This window comes from Centrocercus urophasianus, unplaced genomic scaffold (assembly GCF_019232065.1).
Source record: "Centrocercus urophasianus isolate 14NV4802_14NV808 unplaced genomic scaffold, USGS_Curo_1.0 seq_15, whole genome shotgun sequence".
In the NCBI taxonomy this organism is placed as follows: Eukaryota; Metazoa; Chordata; class Aves; order Galliformes; family Phasianidae; genus Centrocercus; species Centrocercus urophasianus.
Window position 1 is genome coordinate 11,265,751 of NW_024884697.1, and position 22,622 is coordinate 11,288,372.

At 35.2% G+C, this 22,622-nt stretch overlaps 1 protein-coding gene across 2 annotated transcripts; it reads left to right on the top strand.

Annotated features, from left to right (window-relative positions):
- Nucleotides 1–1,426: 1,426 nt before the first annotated feature.
- Nucleotides 1,427–17,844, top strand: LRRC17 (leucine rich repeat containing 17). Of its 2 annotated transcripts, XM_042815780.1 has the most exons (5): nt 1,427–1,483; nt 2,457–2,542; nt 11,250–12,114; nt 15,808–15,963; nt 17,019–17,844. In XM_042815780.1, exons 3-5 carry the CDS (start codon nt 11,367–11,369, stop codon nt 17,420–17,422), a joined length of 1,308 nt encoding a protein of 435 aa, XP_042671714.1. In that variant the 5' UTR covers nt 1,427–1,483; nt 2,457–2,542; nt 11,250–11,366; the 3' UTR covers nt 17,423–17,844. The 2 variants fall into 2 exon arrangements, with proteins under 2 accessions (XP_042671714.1, XP_042671713.1); XM_042815779.1 differs by lacking the exon at nt 1,427–1,483 and having other exon boundaries at nt 2,384–2,542.
- The last annotated feature ends 4,778 nt before the right edge of the window (nt 17,845–22,622 follow it).

A 22,622-nucleotide genomic window follows, 5' to 3' on the forward strand; every position in this document is an offset into this window, starting at 1 on the left:
TGGTTTCTTTCATTGATGAAAATGTAATTTTCTTACATTTTCCACTACCCAAAATAGCTTACATTAATGTACTCCAAAACGATCACGTTTCCAATAATAGAGAATAGTGCATGTGTAACTTACTCTTCAGTTACACAAGGTTGTAATTGGGAAATATAAACAATGAGTCCTCTTTCTTTGATAATTAATAAACACAGCTCAGATTTTCTTCTTAAGCACTCCTGTTTTCTTGCTTGATATGTCTGAAGAAGCCAAAATTTGACAGTAGCTGCCAAAAAGAGAATTCTCTCAGTGATGTGAGAGCAGAAAGAACCTGGTGAAATGTGGTGAAGCCTCTACATTTGCTAGCAGCTTCTCTGTCATCCCCACAGACACTACGGCATGTCAAGAGATGAACAGGTCAAATTCATGTTTCCCCAGTGCCTTGTAACCTCTTAGCCAGCTGTTGTTAATTACAGCAATTGATAGGCTGCTCTAAAATATTTTGGGCCAGAGTTGTTCATCTAGAAATCAGTAAGCCATAGATCTTGGCTCCAAAAAGAAGTCAATTTCTTTGAAAATCTCCATGTTTCTAATATAAATGAAAGTATCTCTCACTAAACTTTTCTACTTGTATAATGTTAGTAAATGATATACAATTTCTTTACATTTTTTATCTTAGTTTTGTGACTCATAGCAGAAAATAATCCATCTATACTGTTCTGCTTCAGAAGCAGGACAAAGCAATAAGGTTTTCTGAGTCTCTCTTTGAGATTATCAGTGCTATATTAGGATGCTTTTGAGTAGGACATAAGGAAATCTCTGTTTCACAACAAAGGCATTAAACTTTTTAATGAAATGTTTACCATCCATGTAATACAGACACAACCTTAACTTCTGAAATTTTATGCAAAAAAGCCATAGCTAGAATTCACCATATATTATTACTATGAATTATAATAATAGTCAATCAGAACAAAGGCTGTCGTGTTTTACAATTGTTTGGAAAATATTTGCTTAATGTCTATTTTTTTCTGCCTAATTAAGCTTTAGTGAGTTATTTAAATGCTCAGGTCCCCGAACTGCCACCTCTAAGACCATTAGCATAATCACTTATTTTACAGATGGGTTTTCCAAACAGATGTTTAAGTACTACAATAGTAAGGTGTAATATAAGAACACATTTGAAAAGAACAGAGATATTAAAATGAAGGAAAAAACAGGGTTCTACAGAACATATTTTCTGGTCTAATTTCTAATTCTAAAATGTTATCCACACAGAAGTTCTCTTTTGCTTAGTTAATCCAATGAGGTAAAAAAAAACACCCACCATTCTGTCCTCTTGAAAGGCTTTCAGCAACAGTGATGCAATTTGATGCTCTTTTTTAGTTTTAGCTGTTTACTTAATTGCTCAGTCATGATCATTAAATGCTGTTCCAGAATCAGAGGGAAACCCAAAATGGAGGAAGCTGTGGAATGACTTTCAGAGCTCTCAAATACACTGGTGAGCAAACCCACTTCATTCCTCTGGAAAGTGGAAAGATTGCGGTTTTCCTAGTTCAGTGATGACCACTTTTCTCTGACTACTGTTAGATCATGCTTTCTAGAGGCAGATCCTTACAGTTCATGATTGCACTTCTGAAAAAGAAGGAAAGAGACACTCAGAGCAAAAAGCAGTCAGAAGAAGGCTTCTGCCCCCTCTGCCCTCATCCTTGGCTCTGGAAAGACTCTGTCAAATGGGAAGCTAAACCATTCTGTTTGTCAGATTCCGACTCTTCACCATTTTCCACATATTTTGTGCTTTGGAGAAGCCTATCAGTGTAAACAAGAATGTATGTGGGAGCTTTTATTAAGACCTTGGCAGGCTTTTACTGCCTCATGGTTTAGTATTTCATTTCGCTTTTATAGTATGTTTTGAGATACAGAATATATTTGAAAGTATCTAAAATAGTACCAGATTCTAAAACACTGGGCATCTTTAGAATCTTAGTTGGAGACTGAAATAACCCAAGGCATTAACTATTTTTAGATTATCATTATAAACACTACTTCAGTGTGTTTTAAACTGTTATAAAATAGTAACAAAAGATTACATTTGAATTACTTTCCTTCTCAGAAATTCAAGTGTAACTTTGCATTTTTCCAATGCACGATGGCTTTATTTTTAATGCATTAGTAAAAACTGCATTTTCAAATCTCCTGATTTGAAATCCTAACTAATCATAACATAGAATTAGTTATTTACAGCCACAAAAAGCAAGCCTTGTTCTCATTATGCAGTAAGCACTAGCTGTTTATAGATCTGACAGTTTGTTGGAAGCGATCCAAACCTATAGTGCTATTATTCCTCAGTAAAATTTAAACAGCTGTAGTCGTGTAATTCAAAACCCTGGAAGACTTCTGCAGTGCTTGTTCTACTTCAGTATACCATGAATGCAGGATGCAGCCAGTCATATAAAGGATTCTCTTCTTCACAGAATGGAAGAAAGACGTGAAGTACAAACCTGAATGCAACCTGAAAGATCCAGTAGATGAGCCTGTGACATCCTGTGCCAGTGCCCAGGTACTGTAAACCTTTGTCTGTGTATTTTCTGCAGTGAGCTAAACTGAAGTACTGCAAATTGGGAAAGCTCCTTTTCAAGATGAAATAGAAGAGAGAGAAAATTATCACAAGAGTATGTTATAGAATCAGAAAAAGACAAAATAGCAGAGCTAAACTATTCTGAAAATTACTGTAAAGGAATTGTGTTAGACATTTAACAGAATTTTCTTCTTGGTAAAAGACTCTTCTTTCCACTGCACTTTCTACTCCGGTTTATTAGAGAATAGCATTATCATATGACATACTTCACTGTATGAAAACAGTATCATTTTAAAGTTATTTTGAATAACTACAAACCCATACTTTTTTCATTAACTGTGATTCTTGTATGCATACTTTGAAAACTAACTGGCTTTTCAGTGCAAGCTTGCTGGACTGTCGTTGCCATTGATTTTACAAGCAGCGCCTGGTGGAAATGAAAGCCAGAGCTCTATCAAAGAACATTAACAATAAAAACGCACAGTAAGAGCTTCTCTGCTCCTGCAGTTATTTAGAAGAATACTACTAAAAGAACCTGAAAAACTGATAGAGATACAAAAGCGAATTAAGTGCCTACATCTTTTATCTTTCAATGCTTTCTAAAGTTTTAACCAGTTCTTTTGGAAAACATTGCTTTTATACTAAATGTTAGCAAAAAGAAAGTAAACTGTATAAATGGAAAATGTTTTTCTGCAGCACTCTGTAAAAGCTGAGAATCTAAACTTGGGATGTATTTAAGTTTCCATCTGTGGATCTGGTTTATAGCACACTGAAAACCATTCATTTTATTGAACTAAATTTCTAACTGGAATAAATAACTATTGCCACAAGCACCACAAATGAAAGTATATAAAAAATCAGAGCCTAGAATTAGGACCTACTGCTCTGGTAAATATTTAGATGTAGGCATACAGTGCTGCAGATCTGCAAGTCAGCAAAAATTAGCATTTTGAAGAAACACGGGAACACCCACTGAGGAGTTAACTACCTAGGGAGTGGCATTGACTTTCAGAGCTGACTTTATACTTTCCACATAGAGTGGGGAAACATGGTAACTTGAACTGAACTGTAAATACATACATATATGTATATGTACACAGGAAGCTGGAAAATAATGTTAACATTAAAAAAAAGATAATAACAAACCTTTTAAAAATAAATGTAAGATTATATTTCATGAAAACACTATAGAAGACAGGCAGTATAAATCAAGGCCAGATCTGAAAATATGAGGTTATGTGTTCGTTTTGTTTTTTTTTTGTTTGTTTTTTATTAAACAGAAACATTTCTTTCTTCTTGAATACAGAAATATATTTCTTGACAGAAGCATACTTTTTTTGCATTTTAGTGCAAAAATCACTACAAGTGATTAGATGCTTCCAAATGCATCTAACAAAACAGATAATAAAGTAATGGACTTCTATAAATAAGGTTGTGCTACAAGGATGCATAACTTAAGATATAGGGAAGCCTTTCTTACTGGATTTTGAAACCTGTGAACAAAACCATCCAGTACTCTTGAAGAGACAATGATTTTCCTTATAGGTCATATGACTCATTTTTATGATCTGAGAATTTTAGTACTTGAGTGTTTCTGCCATCTTTGAAGTGACAGTTTTCTTAGAATTTAAGCTCGAGCACATGGACTCCTTATTAATCCTTGCTTTGTGTGAAATCTGCAGAAATGCTCTCCTACTGGCTTTTTTAAAATTAATTTGGTATTAACAATCTCAGGCTCATTTCTTTCATGCGATCTGATAAAATCACCATCTCACGCTTATTCTTAATAACTAATATTCATGCCTGTCATATAAAGAAGCACTTTTCAGAGGGAAAATGTACCCAATAATCAGTGTCAGTATGGAGGAAAAGCATGGAAAAGAGAGAATCAAAAATCACCAAACAGCTTTCAGCACATTCAGCCCACAGTAGTTCCTTATTCCAGTAATGGACATTTGATATCCAATGGCAAACCTCATGCGCAGAACTACAAAATACAACACTGCCACCTTTAAGAACTCTGTACTAGTTACACTATTACACAAGACCTGTGGTGAGATGTGCCTTTTCAGATGGCACATGAAGTGTTTATGAGAAGTGTCTTGTAGCAAGTCTTTCTCAGGCCAGCATCATTTTCTATTTCCTTGTAAACTTGGAAACAGTGAGCCTTGATTTTTGTCCAAAAATGGTCTCTAGAAAGGGTGGTATTTTATACTTTCAAACCAGAAGCTTCATGTGTGAAAAGAAAAATTTACTATTTATGAGGTAGAAGTTAACTGCAAAATATATACTAGTATTTAACTTGCCTTTTTGGTTTTATTTATTTTATTACATTGAAAGTTTTGTCTACTCTGGAGACATTTTTCTTTTGTAAGTGTGATTCACACATCAAAAGAAATATATGGTTCTGACTCTTGGTAGTAATAGGATACTTAGATAACCAGAATAAAATAGACTGGGATTACCTATAGAATAACTTTTCCAAACTGCAACAAAAATATGTGGAAATGTAAAAAGACAAAATATCAGCCACTGTGGAAAAACACAGATTATGATGAGAATAATACTGATGAAGAGGTGACTGGCAAGACTGGAGACACTCAAGAGAAATTTTTGCCAAAGCACATTTTAGTAATACAAAGATGCAGCACACAAAATTGGGAAGAATAGAAATTGTGATGACAGTGAAAAAGAAGAAGAGATTTTTGGACTTCGTGGGGGTGTCGCTGAAAGGATGGCATTGATTTTATTCATGGGAAAGAGAAACATTATACATCTATCTTCAGAATCTATGTACATCTTTGTGGAGGCACATCCTTGACCCTCATGCTTTTCCTCTATGTCAGCTTTTAACGCAGCAACCAACCTCTTATTCACCAAATCTTTGTGTCTTACAGAGGGACACATCTAACCAGGAATGACAGACCTCTAACAGTGTTAACTGTTTGTCTTCCATACGCTGATCTTCCAAATTAGATCTTAGAATAACTCTTGCAGTTGGCACACAGCCATTTGGCTCACATTGACCCACCCACAATCTTCTCTCACAAAAAAGGATTTTTATGAACATTCCTTTGTGTAAACTTCTTGTATCATCAGGAGTAGCTGGACATGCCACAGAATTTTTTTAACTACCACGTTCTCTTAAAAGTTTCTGCAGAAATCTGTGAAATATACAGAGTGGCCTGGCATATATTAATTACAATAAAATTATAATAAAAAATGAAAAAGAAAAAAGAATTGTCATCTGAGTCAAATGTATTGAGTATTTTGTAAATTTTGTCTAACAGACAGAATCTGTACATCTCTTTAAAAGGGTATTACTACAATTCATGCCTCTAAGCTTACTGTATGAGTAAAACAAGCAGACTATAACATTTATTTTTAACTTCACCTTGACAAAAGTTGTAGTGTTCCATTAGTAATATGTGTATATGGCAAATTTAAATAGAGATCTGCAGCCTTCAGATTTGAGTCTCATTGATTCATCCTGAATAATAAAATAAATCCAGATTATATTTGCATTAATTTATCTTACATTTGTGTATATGTAGATTTCTCTGAAAGTAATGCCTCCTATTTATTTCCATGGAAACTACATTTACAAAGAGTGCAGTAACACTATTTGACACAACAAAGTCTCACTTACAAGAGTGACACAAGAAGGTATTAAATTAGTTTTCAGTACAGTCATTGTCACTAGCATTTTGCATTTTTGCCAGTGATGAACAAGAGCCTGCATGCTGTGATTGTAAAAACCTGCACCAGCAGAGGTGACCCACTGCCAATATTGCACTGCAGAAATGCAGTACCCACTGCCTCACTGAACTCACTGCACAGATGTTTGATCTCCATAAACATTCAAAAATGTTGCAGAGATGTCAGTGTGTGCCGTTGTTTCTGCATGGAGGAATTCAGTGACATGCTTTTGCTTCGTATGCATTTTGATCCCATTCCACCAGATTGTTCCCCTGCTTTCAGGAGTAGAATGGCAATAAAACATAACTGGATATTGTCAGGATATTTTTCAGCCTCCTTTGTCATACTATCAACATCAGCCTCTGATGTCACATGCCAATATAATTAAGTAGGAGGCATTACTTTCAGAGCAGCCCTTACATAATAGCAAAAAAAAAAACCCACCTCAACAAGTGTTTTTAAATTACCACATTTATTTTTACAAATGAAAGCTGTTTTCTTCAATCTCTAAGCAAAATACTAAGAAACATATGATACTACTTTTATTCACACGAAGTTTGATAAATTTAACATTGCAGTTCAAGGAAATGTTTAACACTATGCAGTTCAATCAAGCACATGGGATTTTTAGCACGTGCTGCTGAAGCGTATCACATTTGCATATTCACTGTCACTGAGTCCTCCCTCATTTTTCAAAGGTCTAAGTAACAGGAGATGTCAAATGACTGGAAGGAAGGAAATGTCGCATTCACCTTCAGGAATGGGAAGAAGGATCCAGGAAACTATGAGTCTTTCAGCCTCACCTAAGTCCCTAAGAAGTTTATTTAGCAGACCCTCCTTGAAGCCATGACCAAGCAAATGAAAGATAAACAGGTGACAGGGAACAGCCAGAAAGAATTTATTGAGTACAAAGCATTCCTCGCTGATGTAATAGCTTTCTATGATGAAATAACAAAATCTTTGGATAAGAGGAGAACAGTAGTGTGTGTATCTTGACTACAACAAGGCCTTCAACGCTGTATCCTTCATAGTCAAAAGGATAAAATGTAGGCTGGATAAGTGAATTTCAAAGTGACTGAAAATTTGCCTGGACTGCTAGGCCAAAGCATTCTCACCAATATCGCTAAGTACCATTGGTGTCTTGTGGCAACTGACATCCCTCAAGGGTCAATACATCTTCCTCCTTGCAAATATTGTTAAGTATCTTCCACTTCCAAATATCAACAGTTCACCAATTTCACCAGTCCTCTGAGTTTGCCAAAATACAGTACTAGGAAGTTTACAGTGGTAGTGACGTTACTGTTGATTTCTTCCTTTTTTTTCTTTTTTTTTATTTTCTTTCAAAATTTACTATGTAATGGTTGGTAAGAAGCCACTGCCCTACTAGGCATAATTAAAATTCTAACAGTATTTTAGAACAAGTAGTCCAAATTCTATGACAAACTACACATCTGAAGTAATACAGATAAGCAAGTACATTTAATACCTGTTAAAAAGATGACAGAAATTGAAAAAAAGAGTTGCAATTTTTTTCTGCTCTTTGAAGAGACGTGCTGAAATTAATCATATCAAGGAGATGGTTGAGGTCTATGTTATGTGAATTCAGATGCAAACTGTATATAGTCAGAAATTTTAAGACCATGCCAAATGAGCATTCTGAACATGACAAGAACATATTTATTCACAAGGTTAATTTAGTATAGTGTAAGTTTTAGCCTCTGGATAATTGGATAATCCTGAAAAGCATAATCCTAAAATAATTATTGTCAAATTTTGATACTTGTTGTAAAGTTTCTTATTTTTTAATTCATTTGAAAAAAATACAGTGGATGGTTGATTTGCCAGATTCATCTGTAATAGGTACGTAAATAAAGATTGTGTTACTTACATTCAACCCCTGACATTCAGAGAGATTTAAATCTTGCAAATTCCTACATTCACCTAAAAAACCCAGTCATTTTGAATGTTAAAAGCTTGAATTCTCTGAGTGCCAGAGAAACTTAAGTATTTCTATTACAGATTCAGTCCATCGAGGCCAGTATCCTACCTGAAACTATTGCAGTGTCAGATTACTGAGAAGAAAGCACACACAAACAAACAAACAAAAAAGTATACAAAGCTGAAGTTGTCCAGAGGAAAAATGCCTTCTTAACACTTCATCAATCTCTGGCTTATGAATCAAGCTGCTTTTTGTCTTACATTACCAAAGGATAAGAAAGCTCTTTAGTTGAGAAATTTAGAGTTAGGAAATGATGGAATAAAGTTGTCTAAAATGTGCCTTTTCCATCCCACTGTTACATGATGATACCAATATTTGATTATATATATGAACTATTTTTTCCTTGGACAAGTAGAGGAGCAGTAACTAAATATACAAAATGCTCTGCTTGTCTTCTGCAGGTATGGAATTTAGGAGAATTTAGTTGGGACATTCTCTTCTGTGTCCATTTAATTTCTTGTTTATAACATCTATTTTGCAGAGATCTTTGCAATTTTAACTATATAATGAAATGTGGAAGTTTGACACTAGAAGCAGCCCTTCCACACCCTTTCAACCACTCTCTTTGCCAAATTTTAAGTCTATCCTCAGAAGTAATTATGTTATAATGTTTTTACCTTAATCCAATCTTTAAAAATAACCAATATGACTAAACTAAAATGAAAATAAAAAGTAGGCCTGATACACATACCTAACATGGAAAATGCAGTATGAAATATTTATAGAGTTAGAAGTACATAAAAAGTATTTTTAAAAAACCACTTTCACATGGTAAGCAAATGCAAGTTCTCAATTGTAGTCAAGCATTAGTGCAACCAGAGGTCTGTCCTACAAGAGTAGGACATTGATCCCTCAAGATCCCTGACAGGGATTGCACAACTCAAAATAATGTAAGCAGTTAAAATCATCATTAAGCCTGCTAAGCCACAGAAATGATACAGCTCTTATATGGTTCTTGGCCTAAGAATAAGGGAGACATATTTTATATGTGAACTTATAAATGCTACTGAAAGGAATTGCTTGTTTTGATATTACAGCTGAGTAAAATTTAATTCGATGGCAGAATAATACTGGTAATAAATGCCAATTCAGATTCAGGAGATGGAAAGGAAGAAGAAAGAATATTTCATAATTATTTATTATCTTTCATCATCCAAGTTCCTATCTTTTTCTAGTTCCAAGCGCTCATGGATATGAATGTTTAATATTGAAAAATGCTGAAAAGTTTAAAATAGCACAGAGGATCCCAGTTATGACTGATGTTACTATAATGCACTGCTTCTACCAACTAGCATATAACTTCTGAAAAGTAACAATCCCATTTTTCATGTGAAGTCATCAGTGTAAATGTCATGGTTTTATGATCTTTGGCTAGCAGTATTCCACATCATAACATCATGTAGTGCACTGGGAGTTAAAGAGTTAACGTGTTGACAGTAATGCACACTACCAGTTAACAGAATCAGAATGCCGATAGAGAACTGGCAAATACAGCATTAAAAATGGAGAATCCAGTTAAGGGGTTTTCAAAGTTGATATTGACAGTGGGTCACATGGTTTGGAGGTACACTTCTAAACTGCAGTCTATGCACTTTAACTACCTGACATGGGCCATGAGTGACACCTGATAGTACCAGAGCTGTTGGGATACAATAGAGCAGCATGCAGATAGGATTGTGGGTTTTTTTTAATAAGCTATAACTACAAAAACACTGAGAATGCTCCTTAGTCCATAATAGGTTTAAACTATCAATTTGCTGACAAATTTTATTTAATACCAGTTTTTTTATTATAGAATCTTTCCAACAGATAAAGACAAGGTTTTTGAGACCCAAACAATGTTGCTTCAAAAAAAAAACATCTGGGAAACTGCATTCAAGATTGGGATCTACATCTTAAGTACTAAAGTCAAAAAAGATAGATCATAACACAAAGATGTCTATAGGCAGAGCAAAAATTACTGAGTACACAATTCAAACAGTGAAGAGTTGGAAAAAAAAAAAAAGCAAGTTTTAGAAGGAATGATACTAATGAGCAGAAAGTAGGAAATTAATGAGATAAAAAGAAATTCAGACTATAAAAATCTCAAGAGTGAAAATGTTTTTGAGGAAGCGCAACTTTGTGGCCAAAATTTACTGAAAACAACTGCAGTAAGGGAAGTTTAGGACCACTGTAAGAAATACAGGAGCAAACATCAGCTGAAAACTTACTAACGCAATTTTGGATGTGATTGCATAGTGTGGTTCTTATCTTCCTCTAAGAGTAATCCCTGTATAAAAGCTCCTGGCTTACCCCTCTATCCTCTATCTTCTCAAGTGGGCAGACCTGTGAGCGGTTTGAAGCAGACCATTGTCAGGTTCCCCAGGTTCCTTGGCATCCTGTCTACCCTCAGATGACACAATAGCCACATACGCTTTTGAAAATTACTACACTTGGGTCCTTCACAGAGCAGTCTATGCAACTTTGTCTACCTGACATGGGCCATGAGAGACACCTGGTTGTACCACAGCTGGTTGGGATAAAATGGGACTCAACCAGAAAACAAATGCACTTTATATTGTGAGAGTGATAGAAACACTGGATGCAGGACAATTTCTATATCCTATCGGTTGTTTTTCGTACTAGAACATCCAGCAGGTCAGTATCCAGAAAGCTGGAAAATACCAGCCTCAAGCTCCTTTTTCAAGCTTATCTACCAAGATGAATTTAAATACAAAGAAGATTCTGTCCGATGGTGTTTCTTATACACTGGAGAACTTTGTGACAAAAATCAATTATCAAGCAGTTTGTCTAATTTTCCATGCTTTGGCAAAATAAATGACAGGAGATCACAGATAGTAAGAGCAATGAAAAAGGACACAACTTTATCAAAGTAACAGTGAAGTTTTAAGTAGTGTAATGACTGAGTACTGAAAGCTGCACACTGTGCACAAGCCTCTGTCAAAAAGTTTATTTCATCTGTTCTAATGTTTTATTTTTCTTCCACTGCAGGGATACCACATACGCCAGCTGTGTGTATTCAGATCTGGACAACGCTGATTAAGACAACCAAAAATTTCTTCTCTCCCAGTTGTCACAAAAAAATAAGTGGGCAAGCTGAATGTCAGGATGCAAGTCATTACTATTATAATACTACTTCTTCTTTGTAAAGCATCTGACTTTAGGAAGACAAGGAATAGGAATCTGAGAAAAAATGAAAACATCGTAAGAAGAGCATCTAGCACCGTTAAGCGCAACGCCCAGGCCCAACCATGTGATATATATGTTTACCTTCATGAGAAATATCTAGATTGTCAGGAAAGAAAATTGGTTTTTGTGGCACCTGATTGGCCCGAGGATTTGAAGCACATGCTGCTAGCAAGAAACAGGATTCGTAAATTGAAGAATAATATGTTTTCTAAATATAAAGTATTGAAAAGTCTGGATTTACAGCAGAATGACATATCAAAAATTGAGAGCCAGGCTTTCTTTGGTTTGAATAAACTTACCACACTCCTACTCCAGCATAACCAAATTAAGAGTTTATCTGAGGAGATTTTTATTTATATGCCCAGTCTAAACTATCTTCGTCTTTATGATAATCCCTGGCATTGCAATTGTGAACTAGAAACTCTTGTTACAATGCTACAGGTTCCAACAAACAGAAATTTGGGAAACTATGCCAAGTGTGTGCACCCAATAGAACTGAAAAATCAGAAGCTAAAACAGATAAAAGCTGAGCAGCTGTGTAGTGAAGAGGACAGGCAAGATCCCCAAAACATAAAGCAGAAGCCTGAAGCTACCAAACCAGAATTTGATTCTTCTTTGTGCCACATGTATGTGTTTCCTGTACCAACTCTGAACTGCAAGAGAAAAGGTTTGTATCTATTCTTCTAACTGAATGAATTATTTTCATAATCTTGCCCTCTTACTGCTGCACATATTATTTATGACAAATCCATATGGCACCAGTTCTTTCTTGACTTACTTTAACTAACACTTTAATTTTTTGTCTGTTAAACATAAATAATTTTCTCACAAATATTCTTTAGTTCTCTAGTATAACACATCCAATGAAAATCAACAGTAGTTAAATTAAGCCTATGCTTAAATTATGGAACCGTCAGCACCTCAACTGTCTGATACTACAGTGGTAAGCATACTGATCAGTCATACTGCAGCTGTGCAAAAATCGCTGCACAGACAAAAATAAGCATGGAGCATTTTTATTTATTGATTGATTTTTCCCCATGTATAAATGCAAAGATTTCACAAAAGTTAATTGTGAAGCAGGATTGGACCAGCTAGCTGTGCTAACAATCCCCATAGGAACCTAAATGCAAAGAAGAGTCACTAGAGCCCCACGTGTATTTGCATGATTTCTTCTTCTTAAGGAAGAAATTGTACACTTTTCTTCATAAAGAAATATCTCCTCTCTGTTCTTCCTCTCAGTACCCAACAAACACTTTAAAGCTGAAGTGACTTTAAGAAATATTTTTCAGTCTCTTGGATCCATTCCATTCCCAAGTGCATCTCAGTCTGCTAAAAGCCATAGTTGAGCCCTAAGGGTAAACCAACTGTGGCATGTGTCAAAATGAAAATGTACATTTATCCATGCTTTATATTTCTCATATTTTACACCACAATGAAACAAAACATGGAACAAAGCAATTCTGAAGAGAGTTGCCCTTTAGCATTATACAATCTGTACTAAAAAACATTACCTGAAGTAGCCCAAACTGGAAGAACTATTTTCCAAAGTTTTGCAAAGTATATCCTGTAGAACATTTTGTCTACTTGTATCTCGCAATGTGTTTGCTAAACTTCTATTTATTTAACAGTGACTTATATTTATATAACTCTTTGTGAGTTCCTACTCTTGAACTTTGATGTTGGAGATGTTACCTAAACAGAAAGAACTAATGATTTCAGCATTTGATGACACGGTTTGTCTGCTACATATGCTATAAAAAATATTGATGGTTTTACCTTCTTTTCATTGCTAAATTCCTCTTTTACTTTGTCTTTTTTTATTAATTATGTTTTTATTGGCTAACACTTATTAATTTCTTAATATTCCTCTCTTTCCTCTCGTTGTGAATAAGAGCTTAGTTATTAGACACAGATTATGATCTTAACTATCCTTCACATGATCTTAATTGCATCAATTACTTCAAGATTCTAGAAAACTGTTGAACAAAAGCTGAACAAAAAGAGGTATATATTATTATGTACATTTATCACTATATACATGTATTATACATATATTATACATGTACATATATACATACATGTACATATACATATACATTTATTATAATATAAATATTGATATAATACTGACTTTCTATCTCTTCCTATTCGGTGGTGTAGAAGAGATGAGCTGAATACCTTAGTATACTCAAAAATTTGGGGCAAGAAAAATGTTATGTTTTTTTTCCCTAACTCCATAGTGACCTTCAATCATGTCTGCTCTTTATGGGAGCTTCACAGGATTTGAAAAACAAATTACTGGCTAAGAAATAAAGTTACATCAGCACCCACAGGAGTGTACTGCAGTTCTGGTGTACAGGGGTACAGGACTCCTTCCTTCAGGTCAAGAGCTATCTCTATCACTCCTGGACATCCTGAATGTCTAGCATGCACACCCTGAGTAAGTCTCATTTAGGAAGTACCAGATCTACTGTGCATATGCTTGACAGCTGGATGCACATATCTAATGAAAATTTGGGATTTCTAAACATATGGTAATCTTTGATGAAAGCATCATACTTATCTGTCCCTGCATATGATTACTGTGCAGCAGATGCACAATTTCACTGGAATTTTCATCAGAAAGAGGAGTATAATAAACTCAAATTCCTGACAAAAAATAAAATTTCTTCTAAATCCATAGGTACAAGATTTCAGAGTAGGAAGAGAATTCATCACCTGTCAAATCAGACGATGCCCCCAAAAGCTGAAGCATTATTTCTTTACAATTGAGGGGACAGAGTGACAAGCAGGATAGCATTACTGTGCATTTCTGTAGAGAAATTATAAGGCCTGCACTTTGTCCTTCTGGTCGTGAGCTTTTAGTTAATGCCAGAAAGCTCATGGAATAGACATCTTAAAAATGTAAATGTTTCTTAAAAATAAATATATAAATACACATATCTCCTCCTTTTTGAAGAACTTCTTATTCAGATCTCATCAGACCAGTGATACACCAGAACTGGAAGCACTTCAGAACAAAAGCATCCTGTGTCCTTGACTGTTATAAAAAAGAAAAACAAACAAACAAACAAACAAAAAACAAAACCCACAAAAGTTGTTTGCTTTTCTGCAAAATTATTTGGACTCACAAAAACAGCTGAAAAAAATCCATGTTCTAGAGCACAGACATGAAGAGTATGTTAAATGTCCATAAATTCAAGCATTGTTTTCATTCATTTGGCAATAATTAGACCCTAAACTTTGACATCTGCACAAGCAGGAAACATTCCAACCAGAGCAGGCAGGAGCATTTATAATATTTACATATTTATAATACAGGTATTATCATACCAAAGCTCTACTGAAATTCAAATATAAGGCAGGAAGTCTCTGATGTGTTGCTTTAGTCTCAAGAATGCTGATGCTTGAGACATCTTCAAAATTCTGAAGTGTACTGACAACACCAATTTCAGCACAGACTCAGGGATTATACTTTTATTTAAAGACAGTTAAAGTAGGGGTACTACCACTCATTTTGTTCTAACAGCCCAGGATTAGAACACTACATTTAGCAGACAGAAAGCCTGGAGATAAGGTTTAATGACTTTATCCGGAGAAGATTCAGACCACACCTGGCTCTTCTCAAGGACATGCCCTTACTAGCAACCTAGAAGCTGTTCTTTCTGTAACTCTTTTAAAAGTAGTTTTTAAAAATAATGACTGAGACATGCTTGTCTGCTCTGGAAATGCCAATGATACAAGTAGGACAGAGAAGTAGATAGATAGAATACTTAGAAATATCACCTGGGCAAATAAGCATTGTAACAAAACGTATTTTTATAAATAATAAGCAACTATAATTATAGAAGTACAATTATAACTATACCTCTTACTAAATACTATGATTATTACCACTTTTATTGCTAATGAAATTTTACCTCTTGGCAACATAAAACAAAAGATGTAATAGAGCACATTGTAATTTGATTACGGAATATGTTCCCATGGCAATGAGCGTTTATTTACTCGTCATACTGTTTTCCCTATTTACAAGTTTCACACACACCTTTCATTAGTGTCTTTACCCCCATTCCTACACAGATGAATAATATGGTACTACCAAAAGAAAAATAAAAAACAGTGAATGAGGCTTTGCTGTAAACACTAGTGAAGAATGCAACTTTCATATGAAACATAAAGATGGAAAAGAAAAAGGCAGCCAAAGTCAGAAGCTGAAAAAACATTGATAGAAGTAATGGGGGAAAAGAAAGGGAAAGAAATAAAGTGAGACCAACAAAGCTGTTTGCAAGTGTGAAACCTAAGCAATAAGAATAACCTAAAAATGATACAAATTCTCTCTTTTCCATTTTTTAAGATTTAAAGAAAGTTCCTGGTAACATACCTCCAGATATAGTTAAACTTGATTTGTCCAACAACAAAATTAAACAACTGCGACCCAAAGAGTTTGAAGACATCAGTGAACTGAAGATATTAAACCTAAACAGTAATGGAATAACGTACATTGATCCTGGTAAGAATAATTTTAAATATTCATTTTACAGTTATTTGTGTTTCATAAACTGTAAACTTTGGTAAAGTCTCTGTCACATAAAAATGTGCAAGAAAGAAAGGACCTAAAAATCTAGAAGTCTGTGCAAATTTAACCTTTTGTAGCATTCAATTCACAAAGGTTGCATAGATCATCACAAAAGACATATAAATCATCAAGTCAATGAAGAGTGACTGATTTCAGCAGCTCTTTAACACTAAGCAAGCCAATGCAAAAATAGAATTCTGAAGGTTAACCATTTACCAAAGTGCCAAATAGTTGAATATCCTGAATTATGATTTCCAATTTAAAAAAAAAAAGCTGTAATATAATGAATGCTGCTTTTAAATAGTAATGAATATGAAGTAATAGACAAACCAAAATAATTAAAACTCTTTTTGATCAAAAAATGATACACATAGTTGCTCTTAAGTTATGTATTATTAGACTTCAAGTGACCTTGTTTAGCAGTTTGCTTATTGCATATGTGTATTTGATTTTTCATTATGAAAACAGACACAAGGAGAGATAGAAATAATGAAGCAATTGAGCCTTCTTTAGTAGTATTTTAGAGGTTAAATAGGAGAAACTGTTAATATCAGTAGAAGGGTATTTCTGAGGTTTAGCAACATACTTATTCAAATTAAGTCTTCTATCATGAAACAAAACTTGCAAAAAGTATGAAGTGCTCCCTGAAACATGACTCAGAACCTTGTGTCATGGAAAGAATACAAGAATTCTATGAGTAAATCAAATATTCATTCATCTCCACTGGCACTACACTACACTCATGCATTTTCGTAAGTGTTTTATGACTTTATCAGCAATACAACCACTCTAATGTTGACATTTTCAGGATAATATCTGTCGATACTCAGGGTACAAACCATTTAATAAAGATCTGTGTTTCAAATGTCTTTTTATAGCCTTTAGTAAAAACAGACAAAGTTATGAAAAAGTTATTTCTTGTTGCAGATAAGCATATCTTCTCTAATTCATATTTACAAGTTACAAATAAATATCTTTCTTTTGACAAGCTGCTTTCTCAGGGCTCAATAACTTAGAAGAGCTGGATCTATCTAACAACAGCTTGCAGAATTTTGAATATGGAGTATTGGAAGATCTTTACTTTCTGAAAGTTCTGTGGCTGAGAGAAAATCCTTGGAGATGTGATTACAACATTCATTATCTTTTCTACTGGTTGAAGCATCACTACAATGTCCACTACAATGGCCTAGAATGCAAAATGCCTGAGGAATACAAAGGCTGGTCTGTTGGAAAATATGTTCGGAGTTATTACGAGGAGTGTCCAAAAGACAAGCTACCCATTTATCCAGAAACTTTTGATCTGGACAAAGACGATGAGGAATGGGAACGACACAAAGAAAAGTCAGTTCAAACAGTTAAAAAGCACAGTGTAATCGTCACTGTGCTAGGCTAATAAGGAAACCCTGTTTTTTTTTAAAGTAAATTCAAATATTTGGTACTCTGGCAAAAAAAGGAACCCAACACACTGTTTACATGTTTGTTAATTATACAGATTGCAAGACTATTTACCTACAAGGATTTCTGTTTAATGCAGTAAATAAGTACAGAATGGCATTAGTTACACAGAATCCTTCAATAAGTAGTTGTTTCTGACAGTTTGTTCTGCGCTCTCTTGTGAAATTTTCTGGTAGAAATTCAAAACTATGCATTATAAATAGATAGAAATGAATGTAGACATGTGGGGAGGAGCTGTGCATGAACATTATATATGAATGCAGGTTATGTGTTGACGTGGAGTTGCTGCAGGATTGTGACCAACACTCAACTTTCTTGAATGCATTGCCAGTTCTTTGTATCTATCAGTTTCCTAAAATATTTCCAGAAAACATTTTTAAGATTTTGTATCAGCCTCCTGTCTTATTGTGTATATATAAAAAAAACAAACACACAAACAAACAAACACCTGAAGACTTAAATCTTACCTACAGTTCTAGAAGAACAGGAATGGTGGTTGTTATACTAAGTTACATTCAAACTCAGAAGTTGGGTTCTATTTGCTGATTTACCTGTGTTCCTATTCTGTCCTAACTCAACAACCAGCTTCTGCCTCTTCTGTATATGAGCTGCCCGAAAATAGGAGTAGCCAAGGCATGGTCAGTTCCCAAGACTCAGTTCCACATGCTCACACTGCTGAAGCCTTCCTAGGAAGCACTTCAGTCGTCATATCAGCTTACACAACCTCCCTTCTAGATCAAGAAGAGCACATAGGCTGCTGCAGTCTGCATCCCACATGCTGATGCCCACACAAACTGAAGGTGAGTATGCATCTAAGTGCTCGTAGAAGAGACTGATACTGCCACAGCTTACCCTTCCCAAAACTCATTTGTAAAAATGCACATTATAGTATCTGTTCATTACACAGCTGTCTATGTGAACACATATTCTTAAAAACCTGTGATTATTCTAGTATAAAGCCATAGAAATGCCCTGGCTAACCAGTCAGTATCTCTGAAGTTCCTTGCTATGTATTCCTTTACCAAAATGAGCTATTTTTACTGAAAGATGCCTACTAGTTTTTACATAATGCTTCTGTCTTTTTTTAATTTCTGCACCATTTAATGTTGAACTAGACCTACTGCCTGCTAAAGATAGATATTATAAACTCTTCCACACACAAAAAGGATAAGTAACTCCCCAGACAAGTAGGGGGATGCTGGATTAAAACTTCAATATTCCTAGCTCAAGGAAATCCTAGATCAAGTAATAAATATGCAGTGAAGGATAGAGACTCAGGGTCAAAACTTTAAATATCTGTTGGCCATTATGGAAGAAATTCTGGAACACTCCAGAGAGAAATCTTGCTCTTTTAAAGCAAGTGTGGTGTTTGTGGGTTCCTCTGGTTCTCCAGCGACAATCCGAAAAAGTCAGATGTTTTGGTTTAGAAGTGTAATGCAAAGTACTCAGCACTTTCATGCTTGCATGAAGTAAAAGCATAGCATAAAGGAAAATTTTAGAAAAAAATTAAACATGGTAGAAATTCCAAAAAATTCTTAAGTAAAAACGTGCTATTATTAACCGTATTCGTTCATTATCTCCACTATTGAGATTAAATCTGTTTAAGGTGCAGATAAACTGAATAATATAGACATCATATGTGCATATACCTTTAAAAATTTTTATGGGAAATACTACAATATATTACTTCTCTCTCCGTTTCTGGGAATATCTTAAGCATTATCCTAATTTTTAAAGGATAATCCTAGGAAGACAGAACACTGATGAAATTCCCATTTGGCCAATAATATTCACTGAATAGGACATTTTCTAGAAACTTCTAAAAGTGCCAAAAGAAAGAAATCTATCACGGTCAGCATTAACTAACAAACTCCTCATCTCAAATTCTGGAGGATTTTTTCAGTACAGAATTGAACTACTGGGAATGACTGAAAAGGACAGACAATGGAACCACAGTAGAACATCTGTTAGCAGCAACACAGCCAAGAGAGAAAAGCTGAGTAGGAAAAAATGAGTTTATAAACCATGTCAGGATAACTTCTGCACAGAGTCAGTGCTAAAAAAAAAAAAAAAGTAAAGAAAAGAAAAAACAGAAGAGATAGGCCAAAGTCAGTGGAGGGAAAGGCAATCCAGGGAGAGAGTATAGGAGGAGAGCTGAGTGAGAGTTCTCTGATCTTTGGTCAGCAGGATGTTTGCAGTTGGAAAAGCAGTGGAGTAAAAGGAAGACCAGAAACAGTGGTGTAACAGTTGGAAATAACAAGTTCTCAAACACTGGCACCAGAAAATGTTGCATCTGCTGATCCTTGGTTCAAGAGAGTGATCAAGTGAACATGCTGTATCTGTCTGCACAAGATGTTTAGTGGTGCCTCAGACACATGCAGTAAGTGAAGGACATATCAATGCATACAGGAAGGAATCATGGTTCAACTACTATCTTGCAAATAACAGTTTCAGTGTGGAATTTTGAAATCAGTGTCATCCCACAAGTTCTAGGGAGATAATAAAGAAAGACTCATGCAATTATACCAAACTGAAGTGGATCAAAGGATGGACTGAAGCACTGAATGTGGAACTTCTATCACAGCCATTATTTTACATAGATGGCCTCTAGAGCTTCAAACAAGTAACTAGAATTTGTGCACTTTCAAGTACAACCCACTGGGGAAACAAAAAGAGCTAAGAGAGAGGGAGGCAAAGGGCCTGAAAAAAAAAGCAGTTTTCCATATGCTGGCATTTTCATATTGAGGAAGTGTCAGACAGTTAGTGGAATAGAGGAATGGAAATATTAGAGAAGAGCAAGAGCACATGCAGAGTATGTGTACGTACTCTGGACATTGCCTAGTAGCAAATTCTTGGACAAAAGACTGTGAACAGGAAAAATATATAGGAACTATGAAGATAGTAGAGAATGAAGCAGCCCACGGTAAGAAACAAAAATCTATTTGAAAAAAAAATACAAGCAATTAACAGTTGGTAAGCGAGTCAGCATTACAAGCTTATTTTTTATTTCTCTGAGCTTCTCTGCAATCTACTGTAAATGAAAGTATACACTCCATGAAACAGCACAGTCACAATTTAATCTTGAAATGTCTTTATCTCCCTACTCTTTAATTAAAAAGGCTCTGGGATCACTTTCGTATCTAAAAGCAACCCAAGGATCTTTCTCTTCCTTTGCATGCTTTTTAAGTTAATTTCAATAATCTCTCTTGATTCCCCTTCTTTCTCTGTCCATACCCAGGGAATAGTTGCACGATAGTGCTGCTTGTATTCTTGAAACGTGGTATACACTAGGAGTGCTGTCCAGATGGAACAACTACACTACTCTAAAGCAGCATGGCCCTTCTCTGCACAGCACACATTAAACACAAAAAGGATTATTTTGCATCACTTTTGGCCATGACAAGGTGAAAGAAAAATGAATTCATATGTCAATACTATGACCACTAACGGGGATAAAGCAATTCACATCCCTCTGAGGAAATCCCAGATCCTTCACTATGAACATGAATGGCAGTTTTTAAACAAAGTTCCCAGTCATGCATGGAGGTGAAACGATTCTCTAAGATCCCTGAGTGGGTGGAGTAACACCACAAACAGCTGAGCTATAATCCACGTATTTCATGTACTCATTTTTCTTTGGCTCAGTAACACATTCGTTTGCCAAAGACAGTCTGGGCTGGAATCACATAACATTCATATGTAGACATTAAATAATGATTACCATCTCGTGCATATAATACATAACAATGTTGCTTTAAATAAAAACGATGTTTAAAAATTGCAGTTAATTTACAAACAAAAAATATTAACAAGATTACCAAGACAAACAGACCTAAAAAGCAGCTAACATCGTTGTGATTTTACCATTAACAATAAAAATCCATTGCCAAAATCTGTGTAATCTTGGATTTATTCAGAAATATGAGGTCAGAACTGTAGCTGGGGGATGCTCCAATGGAAAGGATCATAACATCTGGAGCATATAACTGAACGGACAGTTCAAGGCAGTTTGTTAGCTGAAGAAATGTCAAAGGAAGAGAATTTCAATATGATATTCAACCACTAAAAGGAAACAGAGAAATCATTCTGCAGGAACTTTAAGTCACCCACAAGAACTTCAAAAGAATGGCATTGGATAGAATGTATGATCAATATTAATGATTTTTAATGGAAGAAATATGTTATTACTCTAATTGGCAATAGTACACTGGCACAAATATCTTTAGTTCTTAGAAGGAATTACTGGGTATCTTCAAAGTTGCAAGAAACAACTTCACTGTTTTCTAAAAGTGCAGACCATCACACTATTTTACCATGATTACTTTAAAATAAACAGCATTGAGTAGAAGAAAATAAACACAATATTTGATTAAAGATGTAAGTACATAATGATCCATGTATATTATGGCAACCACCGTACTGATTTTCCAGCTGATATATCCAACATGCTGATGTTTCTAAGGTCAATAATTTTATCTAGATATGAGTCACTTAAAACATGATAGAAAAGACAGTGCATAAATAAAGTTTAATGCTATGGCAACATCTGGATTTAGCTTTGAGGAGAGCTGTTTCTAATACAGGCCTTTATCTTCAAACCTCACCTTAGAGCAGGCATATCCAACCCATGGCCAGTAGGCCTCACACTGTGGCTGCTTTTTGCCCCAGCCATCACGATGGCAGCTCTGCCCCACTAAGCGGCCTGGACTGAGCCTCAGCATCAACCAAACATTGGTGCAATATGAACCCCACCTGGGCTGAAGCCATGGCATAGGGCCCAGAGTAGTGCCAGCTCAATTTTATGGCAAATAATTTTATGCATTTTGACACATAGGCTGATCACAGTCCTGTGAACAGCAAAGAATACGCAGCTGTGCTTTTCATTCTGATGAAGGAATTTGAGACCAGATTTCAAAAATGCTGAAAAAGTCTTTTTTTTGTTTTTTTGTTTATTCTTGAGACCATTTTCAGTCAACTCAATTACAAGTGCATGTAGTGACAGGACGAGGGGAAATGGCTTTAAACTGGAAGAGAGCATATTTAAATTAGACAGTAGAAATTGTTTACTGCAAGGGTGGTGAGACACTGTTCAAGGCTGGGCTGGATGGGGCTGTGAGCAACTTAGAATCATAGAATCA